The sequence below is a fragment of the Diadema setosum genome, chromosome 11 (genome assembly GCF_964275005.1).
Source record: "Diadema setosum chromosome 11, eeDiaSeto1, whole genome shotgun sequence".
Classification (NCBI taxonomy): Eukaryota; Metazoa; Echinodermata; class Echinoidea; order Diadematoida; family Diadematidae; genus Diadema; species Diadema setosum.
Genome location: NC_092695.1, coordinates 13,089,683 through 13,114,258, shown reverse-complemented (window position 1 = coordinate 13,114,258; position 24,576 = coordinate 13,089,683). Strand labels below are relative to the sequence as shown.

General features: G+C 39.3%; 1 protein-coding gene across 1 annotated transcript in view; it reads right to left on the bottom strand.

The window, feature by feature from the left end:
- Positions 1 to 24,576, bottom strand: part of LOC140234580 (stromal interaction molecule 2-like) — a 70,887-nt gene that overhangs the window by 4,272 nt on the left and 42,039 nt on the right. Inside the window, exons 6-13 of the mRNA XM_072314601.1 lie at positions 12,326 to 12,500; positions 11,242 to 11,434; positions 10,309 to 10,577; positions 8,989 to 9,143; positions 8,152 to 8,199; positions 6,466 to 6,576; positions 5,182 to 5,428; positions 4,058 to 4,647 (exon numbers count right to left, since the gene is read on the bottom strand). Coding sequence (XP_072170702.1) covers positions 4,058 to 4,647; positions 5,182 to 5,428; positions 6,466 to 6,576; positions 8,152 to 8,199; positions 8,989 to 9,143; positions 10,309 to 10,577; positions 11,242 to 11,434; positions 12,326 to 12,500 — 1,788 coding nt within the window. The remainder of the gene's footprint in view (positions 1 to 4,057; positions 4,648 to 5,181; positions 5,429 to 6,465; positions 6,577 to 8,151; positions 8,200 to 8,988; positions 9,144 to 10,308; positions 10,578 to 11,241; positions 11,435 to 12,325; positions 12,501 to 24,576) is intronic.

Sequence of the window (24,576 nt, the reverse complement as noted above, 5' to 3'; positions counted from 1 at the left end):
ATTGTCAAGCGGTGAAACTGTCTTGCCTCCCCTTGATCATGATAGCATCGCAAGGTAGACTTTGAAGGCGTTTTTCTCAAAACTCCTATTTCCTCAACCACTTGACATGCGCTACTAAAATCATTGATATCTCCGCAACCGAGTACTTTTATGAGTTGTGCTATATATGAAATTAAAGTACAAGAGTAAGGGAATAATGTCCCGTCATTTTCAGAAAATTGTCCTCCCCGACTTTCGGATCCTTTTGTTGTAGCGGGTCACATATTATGATATGATTTGCATATTGTTATCTTTTTTGTGGAGGTCTTCATACATGTGTGTTAAATCTACCCTTGACATAATGCACACAGAATGGTCCATGCAACCAAACTCATAGAACTACATGTTAGGCGTTATGTGTTCAACTTAAACCCAAATGGCGCATTCAATAATTTTCCTTGGTAAATGGGTGAAGTTAGTGTAAATAAACAGACATGCTGTTAACTCAAAGATCAACTCAAAGCTATAAACGATGTGTGGATATGTAACGGCAAGCACCTTTTGAACAGCAAGGGAGTGGAGGGGGGAGGGGGGATGGTGGATATAGCAGCTATCGTTGTATTTGTGTCAGATTTTCAGCACTCCCGCATATCATGTGAGTTGTTGGATTAGGGAGAAGAATGTTACACATTGCTCACGGAAAATTCCACATACCAGTTCTTAAAATGTCTGAGCACTAAAGCTTAACTGCCTAGATTTCTAAAGTTACAGTTGAAGGCAGATCAAGATTGTGAGAAGCCATCCAGATACAATTTGGTTTGACACTAAAGGTGAAAAAGAAAACTGCTCCTAAAAATATTTGGGACGTTAAATGAGCACAAGCATGATGTTTCTACACCAGAATCGTGGCAGTAATATACTCAACAAATGAAGTGACTTGCATAGCCGATCTTGTTATGCCCCAGTATGATGTGAGTGATTGCTTGAAACATTGTATAAAGCTTTAGCTTTTGCATTTTCTTGTGCAATTACAAGCACTCACATACACTGTATTTGGATAGGCTGGCATGATTTTGTGACAGGCAAAGTGTAAAAGGTAGCAATCTCAAGCTCAATGTACCCTGTTATACCAATGGTAGGAGACACAGAAGCTTCAAGAACTGTGTCTTAACTCGGAAGATGATGCCAATGTGTTAAGATAGTGTTCATTCCAGCATGTGTGTTAGAATTGACATAATATTTTTGTACATTGATAAATCCAGCCATGCCTGACTGCAAAGATTATTTTCTTGAGATGCAGATGAGGCAAAGGAGTACTTAAAAGAATTTGAGTGTACGTAAAAGACTGTGGTGGCCAAAACACAAGATTTTCGAAAATGAGCAGAGTTTAATATGACGACAGTGACCAAATGAATCACTTTGTGTCACTTGGCTACATGGTGGATAATATTTTTGTTTAGCCTCTTTTCTAGACTGAGATATATATTGGATAATAATTTATGGAGTACTATAAACTACGCTGGTTTCCCCTTTCTTTATTACTTGAAGGTAAAGACTCGCGGTGCTATTCTGAACGAGCTCAATTCCTGTATGCAGGGCTGTCCTGGCTTCAGCAACAACACACAACATTGTTAACACAATGCTAACACACTTATGATATATTGGTTTTGGTAAAAAGCCACAATGTCTGGAATCTGAAACCAAACTTGTTTATTTGAATATCTCAGATACCGTCATCAATCCAGTCTAAGATTTTTTTTTTTTCTACATGTTAGCTGGAATTTTTAAGCAGGATATGGTTTGGTAGACTCCTAGCCGTTGACACTTCAGATAAGCATTTTGTTACAAGAATTTCATCTCCTCACAGCACCAAAATACTCCATATTTGGATTCTCCCTCTTCAATTACATTCCAGGCCAGCAGATTTTTAAAGGGGAAAGGATGGGAAATGGAAAAAACAATCTGTTCTACAAAGCTTTCAATGCTACTAACAGTTTTCTCAGATGGTCTTAGCAGGAGGTGATGAAGTGGTTTGCAAATCTTTAATTCTGCACAGTAAATATGCTGAATTGCTACAAATGCTGTATATAAGCATACCTGCCAACCCCAAAATTCAGGAAATAGGAATAACTGGGAGAAAAGAAAGCAAAAAATGGGAATTTTCACCCATCTCCCACAAACATCACTATTAGCAGGTGCTGACAAGACACTGGAGCACAAGGTGGTAAGAAGGTTCTTCTGTCCTAAGAAATAAGGACTGTTCCTAGAATAGCTGGCAGGTACGCAAAAGCTGCTTCATTACTGCATGAGAATACCAAGGTAACTGCTTAATGTGATGACATCAAATTTGTAAATGCTCTAGAAAGTGTAGCTTTTAGAAGAGATACATAAGAGGTAGCACTGTAGGGTATATACACTGTCTTTTAGGGCAAACATTTGTCTGAGGAAAATGCATGAAAGAGAAGTAAATACCAAAAAAAAAATGCATTTTAAGGGTGTAAAGTACCTTTAAAATGTTCTATTTGTGCATTTGTTGTCATTTTGGTCAATGAGAAACAAAACAAGACAGGAGGAAAAATATATGAGTATGGAACATCTGATTTCAAGTTCAGCATCAAAATTAGATTTGTGTGTTGGGCTTGAAGGGAGTGAATGAAGACAAATGCAGAGTCATATCAAATATATAGTTTTCATCCAAATATGACGTTTTCAAATATGAGGTTTCCATCCAAATATGAAGTTTTCATCCAAATATGAGGTTTCCATCCAAATCTAAGGTATGAGTATGCTCCAACAAGATTTGCTCTCTCTGTGACTGCTATACAACATTCAATTAGCAGTACAATGGCCATGATCTTTTTCTTTTCTTTTTTTTTTTTAATTCATCCCTTTAAGCGCCAAAATTTCCATCATTTTGTCACTCTGATTCTCATAAATATCTGGCTCATGTAATTTGTAGTCATTGATCTCTTTGGGTATCACGCCACAAGGATACGATTATCTGCCAAATCTCACGACACGGTCTCAATCTTGTAACATGTGAAAGGCTTGGTTTGCACACTCGTGGGGTTGGTAACTACCAGTGTTCAATAAGAGGTCTCAAGTGAATGAGAAAGCAATGTACAGGTTACATATTGTACTCTGTGTACATTTTTGGATTCATGTATATGGTGTATTTGTACATCCATACATACATACCTCTTCGGCCAAGGGAATTTTCCTCTAAAAGTTAGCAACAAGATGCACATTAGTGGGAACACTGTACATGTCACTCCATACACTTAAGTTCTTGACTCTTCTCATACTACGATTGCATAACACAGCAAACTACAAAATGATGTTTTAATACCCACGTCAAGAAGTATTTTTTTCTTTTTTTTTTAATATCTGGATTGATATGAGAACCAATAATCTTTATGAAACTGAGATTGACATTTAATGCTATTCTTTCAGCCATCTCCTCTCCCCAAAATATGAGTAACTAGCCTCAGGAAATCTCATCACATTTCATGTATCTTTACCACATGGGTCATACCCTTTAACTTGAAACATGACTCTTTCTATGGTATATTGAGGGTTTTTTCTCCATGCCTGACATTAGGAAACAATTTAGTTTGCTTTTGCCGGTGCTAACAACACTCATGCAGCAGAAGGAATAACTGTTTTTCCCGACGATTCACAACCAGTAATGGAAATCAGCCAAAAGCACAGGTGCAATCTATCATGAATAGTAAAAACACTGTGTTACAAGAAATTACTTTTTCTCTTTGTAATCACGTGGTTGCTCCTATAAGCACCTCACGAGAGAACCAGCTGTAAATCTGTGCAATGCTGACACAAGACAAGTTTTGTGCATTTGCTGTCAACTTCCATCAAGTTTTAGTATTCACTTTCATGCCATACTTCTTGAATCTCACATGCATTTCTTACAGGGAGGTTAATGTTCACTTTTTCACTGTGTCTATTTCTCACATGTTTTTTGTGATGTAGCCAGGAGTACCACTTATGCCTTTATTGAATCTGAACTACCGAGCACACCTTAAAATATAATAAGAAAGCTAAAAGTACGCCTACACACCTCTTCTCAGCTTTGTGCTGTTTTTGTTGGCAGTTTTTACCCGTGATGAGTCCTTTTCCCTTCGACCCCTGCCATTCAGCGGTCTCTGCACACCCAGGGCAGATAGGGTGGAGTCGGAGCGAGAGTTGGGCAAGTGGGAGGTAGACTGACTGTCCAATGGGGGCAGGGTGGAGGCGGAGTAGGGGGGAAAAGAAGAGTCAAAAGAATTGCGCTTGAAGTTGAGTAAGGGGTGCGTGCTGGAGCGTTTGTCGCGATATGAATGGCGGGCAGCAGAGGCGGATGGATGGGGAGGCTGAGTGGAATGTGGATGAGTGGTGTGGTTAGATGGATGTGGGGCATGGCTAGTGGTGGCAACAACTGAACTGGCAGCAACAAAGGATGGGTTGGTGGCAGGATGGCCAGGGTGGTTAAGGTTGGGGTAAGGAGGTGGAGGAGGAGAAACACCCATGCCTTGAGATTGGGAGGAGGTTAGTGACGATGTGGAGGCCGTCTGAGGGAGAGGTGGTCCCTGGGGTTGCTGGGGGCTCCCCAGGGATGAGGTGCTGGGTAGTGAGCTTGAGGAATCTTGGGAAGACATCCGATCAAAACTACTGCAAGGAGAACAAACAGAGACACGTACAAAATATATCAAATGAATATTCAACACATCATCAAGCTCAATCGGGCTTTAAAATTAGCTGCTGCACCTGTGATGATGTACAGACGTATATCGTACAAGCCATATCTTTTGCTCGCATACTTTGCATTTCAGTACTTGTCACACAATTATGCAAAGGTTAAATCTACAATCAACAACCTCACTACAGAATGAGAAAGGTGTACTGCACCTTCAAGAGACACACACAACTGGCAGTTTTTCTTGTTATGGATATTATGCGTGGCATTTCTGCTTCAGATGGAAATATTTTGGCATGTTGCTAATGTCACAAACATCAGTTGGTTCGCAAAATTTCATGAAAATATAACCACCCAAAATATTTGCTGTACAAAGTAACAATTATAAATCCATTACTGCTTTCTTCATCTAATTTGCCCACATAAACAGCTACTGATTGAAAAATCATCTAGGTAATACCATGCTGCATTTTTTCCAACAAGTTAAAATGTGGACTATTTCCACTGACCTGTCTCCACCAAGAATATATTTTGGTTTGCTTGTCGTCAGTCCATTGCCACTGACGGATCCTGCTCCAGGAGGTGCTGGAGTGGTGCCTGTGCTGGTGCCAGCTTGTGGCTTGGCTGGCTGCTGGGGGTGGCTCCGGTGGATCAGCTGGGTGCCCCCGGCAGAGACAAGGCTCTGTTGGCTTTGAGAGAGTGCCTGGCCTGCCAAACGTCGGAACTCCTGGCTCGATGGGCGGGGCATGGCGGCGGCTGGGGTAATAGACCATTGAGAAAGAACAAGGCTCAATTACCATACTTTTTGGTGTACTAACTGCACATATTTACTGACAGAAAGGCCCTCACAACAGGTGGTGGAGTCTATTCAAGGGCCCAGCAAATTTGTCTGCAACAAAAGTCTGTTGTACAGGAACTCATCCAAATAGGATGCCTTGGTTGCACAAATGCCAAAGGATGTGATTTGGAGCATACAAGGTTTATCATATCAGATTTATAAATCATAGAGACTTATAATGACAAATAATTGTTTACTCCCAACCATGCTCTCTCATGCCAATGGAAACAAACATTACACAAACATGAAAAATATATGAGTGGGACTGTGTAGACAGCAATAAATGATGCTGAACCCACTGCCCAGGCTGAGGTCCTGTATCCTTTTACTGGGCTGGATCCATAAACAGGCTATTTGACTGACAGAAATGGATGAAAGAAATTCTATCAAGGTGATTTTTAGGCAAACTTCATGTATAGTTTTGCCCTTGTGGCTATTTCAGTGGATAATACTATCGGGAAGATTGTGGTCAGTGTGCTACTTGATCACATTCACAATGGAGAAAGATCACACCACATAGTGATCATGAAACTATAGTTCAACGGATAACAAGTCACTATAATCTCTGTTATGATATGTCACCCTCCCCAGGCTTGTACAGTTGTCAATACAGAGGTCATAAAACCAGCTACTATTTGTGGGAGTGAACCTTTGAAATAAGTGGTATAACATGCAATGGGACATCAAGGGCTGCCCAATACTGTTCCACCAAATCACTGCAGTGGCCCATGACAGCAGCAGCTTAACAGTTAATTCTGAACCCTTGAATTAGAACAATGTTACTTTGGAAACTTTCAGGATCAGTAAGTGGGTTTAATTCTAATCTCTAACTATTGCATCTCTTCCTTTCAAGCTGTAACTTATCTTCTTTTCCAAAGTATTATCGCCAAAGCTCTCCCTCTCTGCCTACCCAACCTTTCTCATCTTGGACAGATTGCATTTGTGTTCAACAAACCTTGCATGGCTGAATACATCTGTGGGGCTGGAGGCACATCCTCATCACATTCATCCATTCCCATTGGTGGATTGCACTCCGCCATGTGTGTCATGCTGCCAATCACAGAGCCTGCATTAGAGATATCTCATAATTATCATTTCATTTTTTTTTTTTTTTAAAGTTACTGGCAGATTGGAGAGGGCAAGAAATGAAAGTGCAAAATACATAGACTCAAGACTGAAATCAACACATCTAATGTTCCCTTGAGTTTATATGTCAATCAATCATTGCAAATGTTTTACTGTCAATCATAGCATATCACCTTCACATTTTGTTCTTTTCTAATTTTCCTTTCTCTGCACTTTGCAAACCTGAGGGAAGACACTGAATTCATCGTACTGCATAAGTGGAAATTTTCAGAGTGGAAATTTTCGCACATTTCTAGCGACATGAACAGAAACTAGTGCGAAGATAGAAATAGGCAAATGTTTTGCTTATTCAAATTTACGTTGCTGTAGGGCAATATGTAAATCAGTTGCAATGAAATATTTTGCTTGTTGTATTTATATTTTGATTTCGCAGTATCAAAAACATGTGAAATTTGAAGAATTTCCACATTTACAGTCGCAATAAACAAAGTTATTCACAAAAGGTTTTGAGAAAAATAGTGGTGCTGCAAATTATGTCAAAACTGTGCTGAATGAAAGTGCATTTTTGTTCCAAGGCAAGTGGCAGTGCATGTGGTGGAGGTGTAGGGATAACTGCACACCCCTGTCGTGATGTCTGGTGCACAAGTGCATTGTGACAAGTATAATATGATGAGCCTCAGTTGGAGGCATGTGCAATAGATGGAATAGAAACACCACACAAACTAGCCAAAAGTGGATGGTGCTTTCTGAAGGATTATTCACTTGTCATGGCTTTTGTTTCTCTGCATGAAGAGAACACCTACAGTGTAGGAAGAGTTTACAAGTTTCAAGGGACTAGTGTGAAAGGAGAGGATGATGTAGGTTAAGACCACAAGGCAACCGAGGATCCAATACAATCTGACTAACCATTCATTGCAAAAAAATAAACAAATATATAGCTGTGATATACAAATCTGTAAAATGTCATTAGAAATTGGTGCAGCATTGTTGTTTTTATTGTTGATGATATTTGTGAAGATGACCAGAGTGAGAAAGAGAAGCACAATTGTTTCAATGAAGTTAAAGCTGCACCCTTGATTAGGACATAATTCTTACAATGCATGAGTTTACTAATCAAGCAAAAACAATAAAATACTCAAATTATACTATCCTCTGAAATATTCATGAACAACTACTTAAACACACAACAAAATGATGTGCCTATTTTGTTGTTTAACAGCTACTCGCCATCACTCCCAGTGGTTGAACACACGATGGCATAACCACTTTCCAACAATGATTTGTAAATTTCACACAATTATGCACACAAACAAAATTAATAAGCAAAGATGGAAACTGAATACACGATAAACAGAGAACAGAGAACACATTGGGAGGCATATTCCACGCACATAACAGCAATGATAAGTTTGCATGCCAAGGCAAATGACAGCGCCTAACAACCACGACCAGTCGTACACAAGTTGCAGCCACGACAGCCAATAATCCTGGATGCAGGGTTTTATTTGAGGAAACAAATGAGAGGAGGGGGAAGGATAAAGTGGTGGGGTCTTACCAACAGATTGGGCCAACCCTTCTATTCCCACTTCTGGACTCTGTCCGCCTACGTAATCAATAGAACATGCAGAATCAAGTGCAAACATATCACAATGGGAATCGTTGGCCATCATGCATTTCAACAAAACCACGGATATCAGGATATGTGTGTACTGGTTAGAAAAATCAAGAAATTTTGTAACTATGATCACTTTTCGTTGATAATTAGAGTCAATCTTGTTTACAATGTTATCTTGAGATGTGATCATAACCTTAAACTTTAGACCTACTCAACATCAAGTTTGCAACTATCTCCTTACACTGTGTGGCTACGAACATTTGAACGGTTGATTGAATTTTGTTGAATGTTGTTACTGTTCTACCAATTTTGATTGGACATTATCCAAAATATTTGGAATCACCTGCCACAACACAAAAAATAAAACAAAACAAACAAGGTAAAAAGATTTTTTAAAAAAGAAGAAGACTGGATATGCAATATATTCTAGGATTGCAATAAGTACTGTGTTCACACCAAATATGTGGCATGCAAACTAATATTGACTCTGCAATCAAAGTGACAGTGATGAATGGGGCTGGTGTATTAATGCTGGGGGTAACATTGGCAAGCTTTCGGCAAGCAGGTAGGGTCATGCATGTACCAGGTCAAGCAGAACCTTTACTTTGGTGAGCAAAAGACGGGACACATGCATGATATGCAAACTACTTTTCCTTCGGTGTCTTTTCTGAGCTACAACTTGATGCAATTTTGCAAGCAACAGTACAGTTATTTCCACATATCATTGCTCTCAAATCCAAAAACTGACTGCTAATCACGCACTTCATCCAAACGTACCAGAAACGTCAGAGCCATTGGTGACCGGCACCAGGTTACCCATGAGAGCCTGGAACCCAGGGTTGTTTGTGATAGCAAACTGGCACAGCACCTCAATCTGATTCCAGCGGTGGGTACGCTCCTTCAGTTCAGCAGTCACCTCATGCAGTGCTGACCTGGGTGAGCACAGTCAGAATGGGAGATGCCAATCAGTCACAATATATGCTATATACTGCACCTGAAATCTAGTATTCTGCATAGGCCCTAAAGTTCACTTTTAATACTGCAATTCTCATGGGGTTACATATTAGATTTTTCTTTGTGCAGTCAAATGCCTTACTATTGACATGATTCCCACAGCTTCCTAGAAGACATGTGGTCAGTGTATCAGCTTACCCATGGAGACAAAAAAAAACATGATCTATTTTGCAAAAAGAGAAGGGGAGGGGGGGACGGAAACAAATTCATCTTGAGCAATACGTTTGGAATATGACAGAAACATCCAGAGAAATTGTCATATGATGACCAAACCTATAAAACCCTACAAAATATCCTGAAGGACACTTCACTTTCCTTATAAGATATCACCAATATTCAAACTTGACAAACATTTTCAGGATGTGTAGCTGTGGTGTGAGTTTGGAGGTCATAGCTCAAAGCTGAGGAAAGTTATTGAGAGTGAACCAAATTGTTGACAACGCCACCACCACCAATAACAAAGACAATGGAAAAGTGACAGCTATGTCTCGCTTTCCCTAAACAGACGAGACAAAAAGGAGAATTACTCATCTACTGTATATGCCATATATTTCGCGAGTCTAAATGTACGCGAATCGGGAATTCCCGACAATTTCGCGAGTGGTCAAATTCGCGATCGCGGAGTCCTGTACTGAACGGAGAAATGTACACACGTACGTCACATGCACATGCACATCAACCGATGTGTTGGCTCAGTGAGTAGAGCGGCTGCCCTCACAATTGGGAGGTCGTGGGTTCAAACCCCGGCCGCGTCATACCAAAAGACGTTAAAAGATGGGAGTTGCTGCTACCTTGTTTGCCGTTCAACAGTTGAAAAGGTTAGAGCAACGTCGATCTGGCGCTGCTCAGTGGCTGCCGGGCCCACGATCAATTGGGCAAAATGAATTTCCATTCTTGGACAATAAAATTTGGAGTTTATATCCAAAACAATTATTATTATTATTATTAGGATCAGAGTCAATTTTCGCACATCTTGAATTTCGCGAACAGCACCTGACTCGCAAAATTCGCGAAAAATAAAAACCTCGTGAAATATTTGGCGTATACAGTACTTCATTCTTGTCAACTCTTCTCCCTCTTCACCTGGCGCTCACGATGCGCTGGTCGACAGCGTCCAGCGATCCCCCGTGGGCAATGCGGAATGAGCCAATGAGAGAGGCTCGCTTGCGGCGAAGCTTCTCGCACTCCTCTTTGGCCTCCTGTAGCTGCTTGGCTGCTGAGACCCGCTTGGCCACGTAGTAGCGGTATTCGATCTCGTAAGTCAGCTGCAGCCACTGCTGTAGGGTCATGGGTGCGCTCCAGTTCTGCTGTTCACTGAGTCTTCTCTCAGCTTCCTCAAGGGCACATCGGACCTGGTAAAGACATAAACATGTATTGGTAGGTAGTGGGAGTAAGCAAATATGACATAGAATCCACTGGTTAGCTACATGTGTATCTCTACACATATTCCAGAGTTGATCTTTGCTCATATCGATTGATTTTGATTTCCTTTTGACGTATTTGTTTTACCCAACTGCTGAAGACGTATTGAATGCTTATAGCGGCAATGACAGGACCAACACCTGTAAAAGTCATGTCCAGCACATCACACACAAATACACATCTTCAAGCGGAAGACCTGGCATGATTCTGAATGTTTTAAAGCATCCATCATCACAGAGTTCCATGATCAGTTCATTAAATCTTGTAACAGTGACATGACCTATTTCAAGAACAAATACTGACAACAATTATGACGATGGAGATGCTAAATAGAGATTTTAGGGAACAGAACAATTCAATGACCTCTGAAGCATCAAGACTGAAATTCATCACATCATTGGTGAAAGCAATCTTTCTTGTCTCTTGTTTATGTATTCTCTCATTGGGAAGTAACAGTTACTTAGTTCTGCACCTGATTTTAGCTGCCATCTAGTGTATAGGGAAAAATTTCCTCGACCTGTCCAAACAAGATGGCAAGATTTGCTAAGACCACAATCCCACAGTACAGTGATTTTTTTTTCTTCTTTAACTGACCTGAACTAGCTCCTCTTCAGCAAGACGCAGCTTGTTGGCAAGACTTGAGTTTCCATCCACCTCATCCTCGTTCCGTTCTACATGGAGGCGCTGCGCCTCACGCTTGGCACGCTCGATCTCGTCCGTCAGCTGCTTCTCTATTGTCTGCTTCTCTCGGACGGCTGACATGTGCTCCTCCTGAGCCACATCCAGCCTAGAGATGAAGGGTAGGGGAGAGGGATCGGGGGGCATTTCATGAAACATTTTACGCGACAAAGTTGTCGGACAAATTTGCTCTCAGCCGATCAGATGCAAGGATTTCAGTAGCTTGTAACAGTTTGTCAGAAAAATATCTGACAAAAATGCTTCATGAAATGCCCCCCACGAGGGTTGTACCTGAGCCACAATGTACAACGTGTACTCATTTCATTCGCTTGGGTGGGTGATTGTAGTAACTGCAAAATATAAGAACTCAAATTTGGGGAAGCTTTTGTGCAATTAACCATACTACATAACGGAGTGTGACAAAATATTCCCTTTATTTTCAGAAAATAACATTATCACCATCTTTTAAATGTACTGCATCATGTCATACAGAGGTAAATTTGATCCAGTGTCACATACTGTAGAAGTGGATATTTTCGCGCGACTAATTTTTCGCACGTGACAGGGTAAAAAGAGTTTCGCACGTTTTTAATTCCGCGTGTTTTTAATTCTGCGGAATCAAGACATCACGCACAAGAATATATGGCTAGGAGAAATATTCGCGTGCTTTTATTTTCGCGGTAGTTTCTGGTTGCGCAAAATGCGCGAAAATTTCAACACCGCGAAAATTTCCACTTTTACAGTATGGGGAAGAAATGTTGAACAAGGTAGCAAAAGATGAAAAAGTCTAGTGATTTAAAAAAAAAAAAAACTATGAGGACTTTTTTTTTCTTTGAAAAATAATGTTGCAGAAACCTTTTAACTGCAAACATCAACTTTTGAGATCTGAACTCTCTTACATCTACAAGAAATAATATTTGAAAATAGGCCTACTCACGAGAAAGAAGGGGAAAAATAAGAGGAAGATAATGAGAAAGGAAGAGGAAGAGAGCTAGCTTACTTTTCCTGAAGCTCCTTGAGGGAGTCCTCAGCCCTAGACAGTGTCTCCATCTCCCTGAGGAGCTGCTTGACATGGCTCTGAGAGTAGCGGTGTTGGATGAAGGCAAACCAGCAGCCTCCCAGCGCTACCACCAACGAAAGCACCAGCAGCCAGTCTTTCACGTAGTTGTGCATCGCTGTGGAGAAGCAAACAGGTGGGATGACAGAATTTAATTCATTTTTGTCATCGCCTATGGCAAATGGCCTGCATAAAAATATTGATGGCATCTTTACAGAAGTGGTCGTGAGAGGGTTGGGGTGGGGTACATATCAAGGCATGATCCATCGTAACAATATTGGGAGAGGGTTGGCACAGCAGCCATAGGCATGACTGGAGACAAAGTTACATATTAAATGGAATGTGTAAACAAGAAAATCAATACAGAATATTTCATGTTGTTTCAAAAGAGTAAAGATACAACTAGGAGTGAAAAGCAAGTGGTGTGTGTAGACAAGAAATGGAAGAGAAGGAAATTCTTTGAGATTAAAAAAAAAAAACTTCAACTATTATAAAAAAAATGAGAAGAAAATGATATATGTAACAGAATGAAAGGGATACTAATCTTTTCTTTTGCATAAGAGAATACATGAGCACGCTACGGCTTCATCAGTGATAAATTAATGCTTTCTAAATATTTCATGTATTCTTAAATACTTTCTAAGGTCAAGATGCCATGGAAGGCAACCTATAAACACAAAATGACAATGATATTGAAACTTTGACTGGATAGTCTGGTGATAGGGTCATAGTTTCACATGATCCAGCATACATGTGCTTTTAGATATATACAACTTGTCTCATATGGATAAAAAGTACATTGTTGTATGACATCAAAAGATCAGATGCTTGCTTGAATTTTGTTTTCTTCACAGGAGAGGGTTAAAATAGGCTGCATAATGTGACCACTCAAGCAAGCTATCAGGAGCCATGGTCCTCAAGCCCCTGTACCACTATCACAACCTGGACCTCAATCTATTGTGATCCAGCAGATCAGCAAGAGCGGTAAAAACATACGAGGATCTGAAGAAATTGTGAGCAATGCAGCAGCAATGATGTGAGGACAGAAAAGAAGCAGGCATTTTTCCAGTTGAGTAAAAACTTTTGAACACATTCAAAATTTCTTGACAGTTGTCCTGATCAGAATTTTCCCACTTTGAACTATAGTATACAGGGCTCAACACTAACTTTTATTTCTGGTGGCCCAAAGGCAAACATCCGACCTTTTTTGGTGGCCCGATCAGGCCACCAAATTCTTCATTTCTGAAATTGTGGTGGCCCGACGTGCATTTTTGGTGGCCCTGGGCCACTGGGCCACCGTTAGTGTCGAGCCCTGGTATAAGTAAAGAGGGAAGAACATACACTGTAACTGCAACTTAAAGGGTGTGTACAGTTCTGGTCGAGATGAGGATTTAGCTTTTAACGTTTTGCGAGATATTCAGAAACCACTCTATGAGATGTCAAAGATCAAAAGTTTATTCGATGAAAATCGGTTTTGAAATGGCTGAGATATCCAAAAACAAGGTGAATGAAAGAGATCCTAATAAAGTTGTGGCATGTCGCCTTTTATTATTAGCACTTTTTTGGATATCTCCGCCAGTTGAAAACCAATTTTCATCAAATAAACATTGAATCCTTCTTAAAATTACATGCTCTTTCATATTTCATTAGAGGCTTTTCATTATCTCACTTAGGAATGTTCAAAACATGAATCCCCACCTCAACCAGTACTGTACAGTCCCTCTAAAAACACATCAGAATGAATGTAGGAAGGTCTCTCTAAGTGAAGTAATGAAGGCATGAGAACAGGGCATAAACAAGACAAAATGTGGTCCTGTTGCTGTGCTGCTCTCCCCTGATCAAAGGAAGACTTTCCCACTGTAACACTGCTCTTACTACGTGCTCCATCCTATTTATGAGATAACGACCAGTTCTTACAAAACGTTGCATTCCTGCCCTAGTGCTTACTAAGACTTATTTGCACCCTATAAAGAAGTTCTTGCCACACCTGTCGTGGCTGCAGAAGCAGACAATGAAGCAGAAGATAAAGCATTAGCAGAAGATTTAGCAACACTGCACTAACAGCATAGTTATATAATTCTAGAGCATTCAACATCATACTGTCCTTTCCCTATGATTGCAGCAGGGAGGAGTCCACCTCCTTGATTGCAGTAAGAGCATGTGCTTTTCTCTTTTCCTCCTTCTTCCGGTTGGAGTTTAGTCCACCATCTGGTGTATTTTTGTACTCATATTGATTGACTGGTCTGGTGCATTTTTTTGGAGGTGGAACCACTTCACAAGGTCAGCACCCTGCTCTTTGCGACGACGAATGAATGAAGCGGGGTCTTTTAATGTGAGTCGGTTGTGACTCTCTTTGCACACAGGATCCCCATTTTATGGCCTACTTGAGGGACAGAGTGTTTTTGCTTCTTACTATTAAAAGAGGATGGCATGCTAACACACAACACTGCTCAGCAAGACTCGCTGGACCTAGAGGCTGAGCCACTTGATTGCAAGGCAGGCACACTACTGACTAAGCTGCCTCTCACCCTTGCTGGTCATAAATACAGCATTTCAACAGTGGCTAAACATTGTATCAGGTCAAGATTAGTTACATTCACATGCTGTTCTTAAACTTTAAGTTTAGGTTGAGAACTAAACTCTCGATGATTAGCTTGTAGTTTAGTGCCATGTGGACACACTCGAAAGTTAGCAATCTTAAAATCATACCCAATCTGAATAAAAAAATAAAATAAAAAGAATGTCAAATCGTGGTGGGAGTGGCAAAGTAGAAGGAGGGCTTTATGGAATTATTGGACACAAGCAATATCTTTCATCAAGTAATTAAAACATTTCATGGGCGTTTAAAATTTATACCTTGCTCGCGTATTAAACATCTTTATTACTGCCATGGCAACACGCAATTACTTTTAACTTCACCATCTGTTTTAAAGAGGGGAACAGGTTAATGAATCTTTGCCTTAATTAGTAATGGACGGAGCAAACAGCAGGTTTCAACCTACAGTACTTTGCTGCCATGGCTACGTTTTATACAAGCACATGCATCTGAGTGTGTTTGCTCGTGTGAGAAAAGCAGTCGCTGAACATGACGGAGGTGAAGGCCTCAATTCTCACAAATATCACAGGAAAGAAAGTTGCACACAGCTCTTTATAATCACATTATAAATTTTCTTTGCATGTATAATACTATCTCAATTGTCATGTATCTTGCAGTGAGTCAACTATACCATTCATTTACTGATAACATTCCACAAGGGACTAGGACATACATTACTTATGACTTTCCCAGGAGTATGCAAATACTAAACTTACGAACATCAAAGTTACTGTTGAATTAAAGCAAACAGTCATTAAATGTCTGGACCTCAAGTTTCCATCCTCTGTATGATTTGTCAATGAAGGAACATGCATTTACAATTTGACAGGCGATCAAATTGTAAATGCATATTTATATTCATTTTCACCAACACAAGGGAAAATCATCAGCAAATCAGAGAATTGCTTCCAAATTAATGATTGATATGTACATACTATGTCAATCATATGTCAATATTCATAGAACAATGCTACAAGGAAAACGGTCATATATGTTCTTTTTCATATCTTCCCCTTTAAAAGCATGTTCTGGCTTCTTCTTATTTACTGATTTTTTTTTTTTTTTTTTTTTTTTTTTTTTTGCCTACATCTTACAAAGAAATGAGTCGAGTAGGTCTGTTCATGTCTAAATCCAGTCAAGCATATTTCAGCCATAAGCTAAGAACACTCTCACACTTTACTATGAGGAAAACCAGGACAGCTACACAATCCCCAAGGAGAATACATGTTACCTCCATTACAGAGGTCGTACAAAATTCTACACTTCTTAAATTGGAATTTATATGTAAAAATACAGTCAAACCTGCTTCAGTAGTGACTTCTCTACAGCAGCCACTTGCCATATGAGCCCATCAAAAAATCCCACTGAGAGGAAAAGCCATAGCAGCCACCTGTCTAAGGCTGGTTCATGACATTTGCTCCTGCCACAATTCCTCCCATGAAATATCTGCACACTAAGCCAAGCAAAAATTCTACCCACAAACGTAACTCTAACCCTAATCCTATTCCTCACATCAAACTAAAACCTAAAACCCTATCACAACCCTAACCTAAGGTCCTTGGAGAAAATGAGACCAGGACCCTGTTTTATGAAGAGTTATAATTTATTATATAGTTGATTTCTATCATTAGTCTATGGCTGCTTGTGTGGTAAGAGAATTTACAATTGATTATATCTTTTGATAAAACAGGGCCCAGAGCAACTGTCCCAAGAGCAAATGTTGTATCAATGTCTGAGGCAGACAGCTGACACCAGTTTTGCATAGCATGGTAGGTGTATGTAGCGGCTACAGTCCCATACGGAGCCATAAAAGAGCCAATAATTCGGCATGCTTTTCTGCTCTGGAGCCATGAAGTTCAAGCGTAGTGAACAGTTCACAAATAGGTCCTTTTTAGGACCTCACATGAAGGAAACTTGATCAAAAGGTAGCTACAGTTTATTAACACCTTCATATAATGGTGCACATGAATACTTCATACACATTCATGTACACCTTTATACATGTACAACGATGATACATATAATTTATGTCCACGTATATGTGATATATCGAAGTGTCAGAGTACCCATCTGTAATGGCCACCTATGTATATGGACCATTCCTTTCATCTCCTTTGGATGACCACAATTGGTCTGACTGCATCTACTGACCTTTGTAAGACTAACATACATTCTTTTATTTTCACGGTCAATGATCACATCATATCATTTATTTGTTTCAAGAAGCTGAATATTTGGCATTATATGCAGGAGAGGCTAATGAATTATTCATGTGAATGTATTGACACACTTACATTGATTCATTTTTTTTTTCAAATACAAAAGGGTGGTACGGACTGGATATAAGACTAGAGATCACACACAATGGACTACCTATTTATTGCTAAAATTATTAGTGTTCAGCATGTATGCCATGCTACTGTATAGACTATAGTACTGCGTATCTGTGGAGGATTAGTTTCATTCACATAACAATGATGAAGAGTTTAGTTTTCCACTTTGTATGTACTTGTGTGTACATGTGTGTGTGTTCTATCACATTAGCAGCCTTGCTTCTATCATCAATGTAAATTGAACTGTTCCTTATCAAGTAAAACTCTATGTAATCATATTAGTGGAAACTCTACTCTTTAATGCTGAACTACCACTACCCCAAAAGAGCAGCAACAAAGTACACCTGTAAAGTACATCTGTTCCTCCTCATATAATAATGCGTGTGACAAGCATCTGCTATTATTCATCTGCTAAACTTGCCTTCACTTACCATGGCGTAGGCACTGTGAATTACCTCGTACATTACAAATGCTAGCATCTAGTGTGAATTACACAAGAGCTACATTGTAAAAAAACATGAAGAAAAAATGACAATGATGAAAATAAAAAGTATTACATCAAATAAACAACACAAAATCAAAACATCTCACAAATACAAGTGACCTCATTGTTTTCTAAAACAAATACAACTGTACTGCACATATGTTAATGCTGCAGGAGAAAACAAAAAAACTGTATCCTATGCCATGTTGTGAAATCAAATTTACTACTATGATAACATACACTGTAATATGATGAAAGCTGTCATGTCAACAAGTGGATATAGCTGTTGCTAGGCTTCTTGCTATTGTTGGTAGTATCCTTAAAGGTAAACAGCAGCCACAGGGCTCCAGCATCTTTACAAAGGTCCAAGATTCATATTACAAAGGTCAGAGGTCACACTGATGTGACACATTTGGGCTCATGTTCAGTGATGACCACTTTCAATTCACCCTTGTGAAAACGAAGTAAAAGAACGCTGCTGAGATGACGATTTGGGTCATACACAGCTGCACACATACAGATACACGTAGCATATCGATCCTGTATCTGGCAAAAATTGAGCATTATCATAGAATGGCTATCATGGCAGAATGCCAGTACTGTATATCTCTCCGTTTCTGGAAAGAGAAACAACATTTGTGTACATCTGAGTTTTGCTTCTCCTCATGTGCTCTGTTCTTACAGAGCCCATGCTTGCAGGCAGGCTGTCTTGGGAAGCAGACATACACCAGGGTGAACTCTGACATTAGCCCTGCCAGCCATCAGTCAGTTGGTAGAAGACAAAAACTGTGTCTGACAGGTCAGTAGAGCACACTAATGGATTTTCTTCCCAACCAACTGGCAGCAAGCACAGTCTTGCATGGAAAGACTCCAATCATATCAGCCTTACCCTGCAGCTTTCTACTTCGGAGCTTTTCATTCTTTGCTGTCTGATCACTGGTAGAAAATCTCGAAATATATTCCACTGTATCAACTACTCCTACTTCTACCCTATCTCACTGTTACTACTACTGTGTCACATTTAAATTTCTTTTGTTCATTAAGGGGTGAAAATGCCAGTGAATGCTGGTACTTGTGAACAGTTTCCTACCATACACTGTAAAAGCGGAAGTTTTCAGTGTTGAAATTTTCAGGCATTTCACGCAACCAGAAGCTAGTGCGAAAATGAAGCACATAAATATTTTGCATGCGATATGTTCCAGTAGTTGATGTTTTGATTCTGCGGAATTAAAAACACATGAAACTCTTCTTACCCAGAAAAGCGCGAAAAATTAGTCACACAAAAATATCCACTTTTACAGTATTCGAGTACAATATCTGAACTATTATTTCCTGAGGAAAAAAGAAATCACTGAGGGAAATGTGAAACAAGGAAGAAATATATTATGCATTTTTAATAGGGAGATAAAAATATTTGGGTCATGAACATACATAGTCCAACTATATTTTTCTAATGAGACACGACAATTGTTTTTAAAGGAGATGGCCATGAATGAACTGTGACAATGGCATCACCACATGCTGGTCATGGGACTAGGGAATTATTACCACATGTTGCTATAGCTGAACGGCTGATTGTACCATGTTTAAGTCTTACACCCGCGGGCATTAGGGCTCTTATCCAATTACTTAAATTCTTTTGAGCAAACATATAGGGAAAACAAAAGTTATTATGTCTTCTTTTTTTCCAAAATGCTATCTTTGATTGAAGACCTGGCCTTTGTCAGACTTGATCCATGGGCTAACACATTTCATTTCAAAACCATCATATACAGTTTTACTTTGACATTTACGTATATGTGGGTATTGAAAATTAGCACTGTTCTTGTAAGCATTGTAATTACATAATGAACGTTTTGCTGATGTGTGACATACGCCTACGTATCTAAATCTGCTCCGCTGGACTTGCTTGTGAAAATCTTTGAGAATACTATGTTGTAACTCATCCGAGTCATTTCTTCAGCTCTGAATGGCTAGTGAGCATTCACTAATGACGGATGACTGGGCGATATTACTGCCATTTTTGTTCAGATGTTGAAGACTTTTCCAGATCTTTCACCAACATACAAATTGATGGTCCAGAAAATGTGACGTGTAAACAATAACATTACCCATTCACCTATCACGAGTGAATGCTGGCCAGCCAATCAGAGCTGAAGAAGTGACTCAAATGAGTAACAAACCTGTCTTCTCCATGATTTTCACAAGTAAGACCAGTCGAACAGATTACAATTACATGCTGTCATCATTCTACCTAGATGAATCAAACTCTACATACATATATGTGTGTGTGACGTACGTAGTTTAAAACATCACAAAGTCATCTGTTTGAACCAAATGAGTGCCAGGTACTGGTTGACTGACTGATTTTATTTCATCCCCCCCCCCCCTCCCCACTTCATTGTATTCAGCCCTGCCATAATTTGCACATTATTATTTTCCAATCGGAGCCTGGTTTTAAAATCACATGATACTTACCTATTCACCTTCAAGAAGTAAGCATGCTTTCATGTAGGAGCAAATATTGTGTTGAGATCCTAGACCAAATAGCTCTTTGCAAGAATAATAAAAGTTAACTGCCAGGGGAAAAACAGTTTGAGAGGTGGTATTGCATAAAGGTGCATGATGCCATTGTGAGCCAGTACACAAGGTTTCTAAAGGGCTATCACTTCAGTTTATTTTGGCTGCCTTAGAGCGGTCCCTGGGAAAAGAGGCTAATCTTTGAGGCTTGCTGTATGCATAATTGGCAAGGTGCACAAGAGCATTTAAAAACATACCACACATATTTAGCTAAATAGCTTAAAATGAGTGGCCTTTTAGAACTTCTCAAATCAACAGAAGTTACAAACACTGGCATAGTGTAACATCTGCACAAAATCTTTAGGTTACTAGAAAAGACACCCAGTACCTTCTCTTTAAAATCCTCCATCTTCACAGAGGAAAATCTGGTAGACGTTTATGACACCCCTTGAGGCAAATCGCATGATCTACATTCAGTTTAACTTATGTAGGTAAACATACAAACACACACAACAATTACACAACAATCTTCTTTCAGCATGAGTTGAACCATTACCAACCATAAATAAACATTATTAAATGATAAACTAAAAATGTCATGGACATCGCTTAGCATGTTGGTCAATATCAACAAATATTTGATTAAAACTGTTAACAAACATGTAAATCAAAAGAAGAATAAGATTTTTGGATTGTTCAAAAGTGTTCAAAAGATTGATTGTTCAAAAGAGTCTGTTTCTTACGTCCTTGTCTCGCTGTTACCCTGTTACTAGTAGCTACACGACATTTTTCTTCATTTGGATTTTTACTTAATTGTACTTTTCAATGTGGTCATCATATCATATTTGTTATTATGGAACAAGGAAACTGACAAATTGATCTAGAAGGCAAATGCTTTGCATCACTAATTAAACTGCATCACACTGATATCTTTTCAGTCATTCTTCCAGTCTATTTTTCCACTGAATCCACATAAGTTATGTTCTATAGTTCTGAATCATGGCTCGTTTCTCATTTCTCTCTATTATCATCATCATCTTCTTCTTCTTCTTCTTCTTCTCCTTCTCCTTCTTCTTCTTCTTCTCCTTCTCCTTCTTCTTCTTCTTCTTCTTCTCCTCCTCCTCCTTCTTCTTCTTCTTCCTCCTCCTCCTCCTCCTCCTCTTCTTCATCATCATCACCATCTTTGGTAAGAGTAATCTTAATAACTTGTTACCATTTCATCTCCTGTAGATGTAAACATAGTCATATCAAGTGGCCCTAAGCTTTAAGAGTCTATGAATAATCTCAATTCCAAAGGTTCTCAATTGAGACACATCCCTGGCTTTTCTTTGTCTTGATTTTGTTGTTACATTTCTAGTGGGAGATAAAGGGGTTGAGCATCTTGGTAAAAAAAAGCAAGATGTGATTGCAGGCTAGTTATTTAAGTTTCACTGCTTTTATATACATATGTCAATAGAAGTTATCAGCACTCCAGCACGTAAGTGAAGAGGCAGGAAGATTATCTACAGTACTTTACGTGGCGAAGGTGTGGATACAATCACGCTCACTCACTTGATTTTCAGCTTGGTTCAAAGGGTGAGCAAAATGAGGCCATTAGACATCTGGTGTAAATCTCTGGTAAATTGTGTTGTGAGTTACTGAGAGGACTGAAGAGATCAGCTTGCTTGTAAATCGATTACTGCACATCTCAAATTAGACATTGCTAAATTCTGAATTTAAACAGCATAGATTTATCTTGATATATAAGAATTTGTTGCGTCATCCATCAATCTGACAATTTTGACAAACATTTTTTTCTCTCTTATTCTTTATACTCTGCAATTACCATTAAATACAAAATACTAGTTACCGCTGCTTGTTCACGAGATACTTTCCGTATTTCGTAAGAACAAGCAGGGGGTAAAGATTTTATCTTTTTACGTGTAGATCTACATGAATTCTGTAGTGTAATCTCATTGGTAAAGTTATATAGGCAATCCGGGATTTCACTAGCCTTCTTCTCGCCGATTTCCTCTCGTGAATGATGTTGACTTACATCTCGCAAGCTGATTATGCGCCATACATACACACGCAGCTAGCTCTGTAATATCATGACGTCATATCACAGAATATGGAAAATATTCAATGGCGGATTTAGCGCATGCGCACAATATGACCTTATTCACAAAATATGGGAAATATTCAGTGGTTGGTCTGAGTAAAACAGGTAATAAGGGATTTTATCAATTACGTGATTGACCAATGAAGATTACAGAATTCACGATCAGTGAAAGATAAGTGTTAATATCATCAATGGATAGCCATCCTTTATTACTCAAAATAAACTACCATCAGCATTTACTTCATACTTCATTGGATAATGTGTGTGTATGCCCTTCGTATTATATACAAACATAATTTCTACAACTAACTCCATATACATAATTTTGAACACTTTCTCCCATTTGCTACAGAAAATGAATCAATCAGGGCATACTTATCAATTTCTAAAAATCAAACATTAACTAACAGTTTAAACATGGACAGCAGACAGGAACTGGGTGATAATCCCTGGGAAATTTCATGCAGAAAACAGCTGTTTTTTGAAATTAACCCAAATACAGTGACAGATATGATTATTGGCTGCAGAATATTTGAGCATTCCTCTCCCTTGCCACAGATGCCAATGACCACCTCAACATTCATGCACGAGTATGGCACATTTTGTTTGCAATGTTAACCATGCATACAAGAAAGCAAGTCATTGCCCTGATAACTCTTACAAGCAATCTCCACCCAATCTTTGCAAGGATAAATACCCCCCCCCCAAAAAAAAAAAAAGACCCTCCCAACTTTGGACATGACTCATCAGCTTGATACATTGGCAATGAAGTGCAACCATTGACAGAGAGATTTCCCATTTACTTCACAATAGTTGCACAACATCAAACAATATTTGAGAATGCACCTGTGGAGAAGGCTTGAACAATATCTTTTTCAGACAAAAGCCTACATACAATAAATGACAACATACATCGTAACTCACTAACAACAATCTCTCTTTATAGTTACTACTACTACAATCTGTGCCAGGTAAAAGAAAAAAAAATTGAAGAAAACCGCCCAAACTAACAAAAAAACACTGAGCAAATAAACACAAAAACAAGGAAAAGTAGAAATTACGCGGTGCATAATATATCCCTGCCGGAAGTAGCATTTTGTAGCAAAATGTACAATATAGGTAAAAAAATCAAGGTCAAAGGTCAAAGGTCAAAGGAGTCAAAGGTCAAAATTCTGTGTAGAAGTTTTGAAGCGCTCACCTAGTGCCATCACATAAAGCAAACGGAATCGAAATCATAGAAATGGCGAAGGAGTAGCATTTTGTAGCAAAATGTACAACAAAATGTAGGTCAAAAATTAAGTTCAACAGTCAAAGAAGTCAAAGGTCAAAATTCTGTGTAGAAGTTTTGAAGCCCTCACCTAGTGCCATCACATAAATCAAACAGAATCAAAATCGGGTAAGAAATGGCGAAGGAGTAGTATTTTGTAGCCAATGTACAATATGGGTCAAAAATCAAGGTCAAAGGTCAAAGAAGTCAAAGGTCAAAATTCTGTGTAGAAGTTTTGAAGCCCTCACCTAGTGCCATCACATAAAGCAAACGGAATCGAAATCGGGTAAGAAATGGCGAAGGAGTAGCATTTTGTAGCAAAATGTACAATACAGGTAAAAAATCAAGGTCAAAGGTCAAAGAAGTCAAAGGTCAAAATTCTGTGTAGAAGTTTTGAAGCCCTCACCTAGTGCCATCACATAAAGCAAACGGAATCGAAATCGGGTTAGAAATGGCGAAGGAGTAGCATTTTGTAGCAAAATGTACAATATAGGTCAAAGGTCAAGGTCAAAGGTCACGACTGAAATTCTGTGTAGAAGTTTCAAAGCTCCCATGTAGTGCTATCATATAAAGCAAACAGAATCAAAATTGGCTCATAAATGACAGAGAAGTAGCAAATTGAAGATTTTGATCACACACGGACGCACACGCGGACGGACGCACACGCGGACGGACGCACACGCGGACGGACGCACACACGGACACACACACGTACGGAGCCCGTTTCATAGTCCCCTGCTCAAACTCGTTCGGCGGGGACAACAAAAGCACCAGGGACACATTTAATTGACTGCCTGATTACTAAATCCAGACTAAAGTTCAGACATATTCTTCTCGTCTACAAGCTACACCTATGCTCTCAAAATATGCTGAAGAATCAGTTAAACAAATTT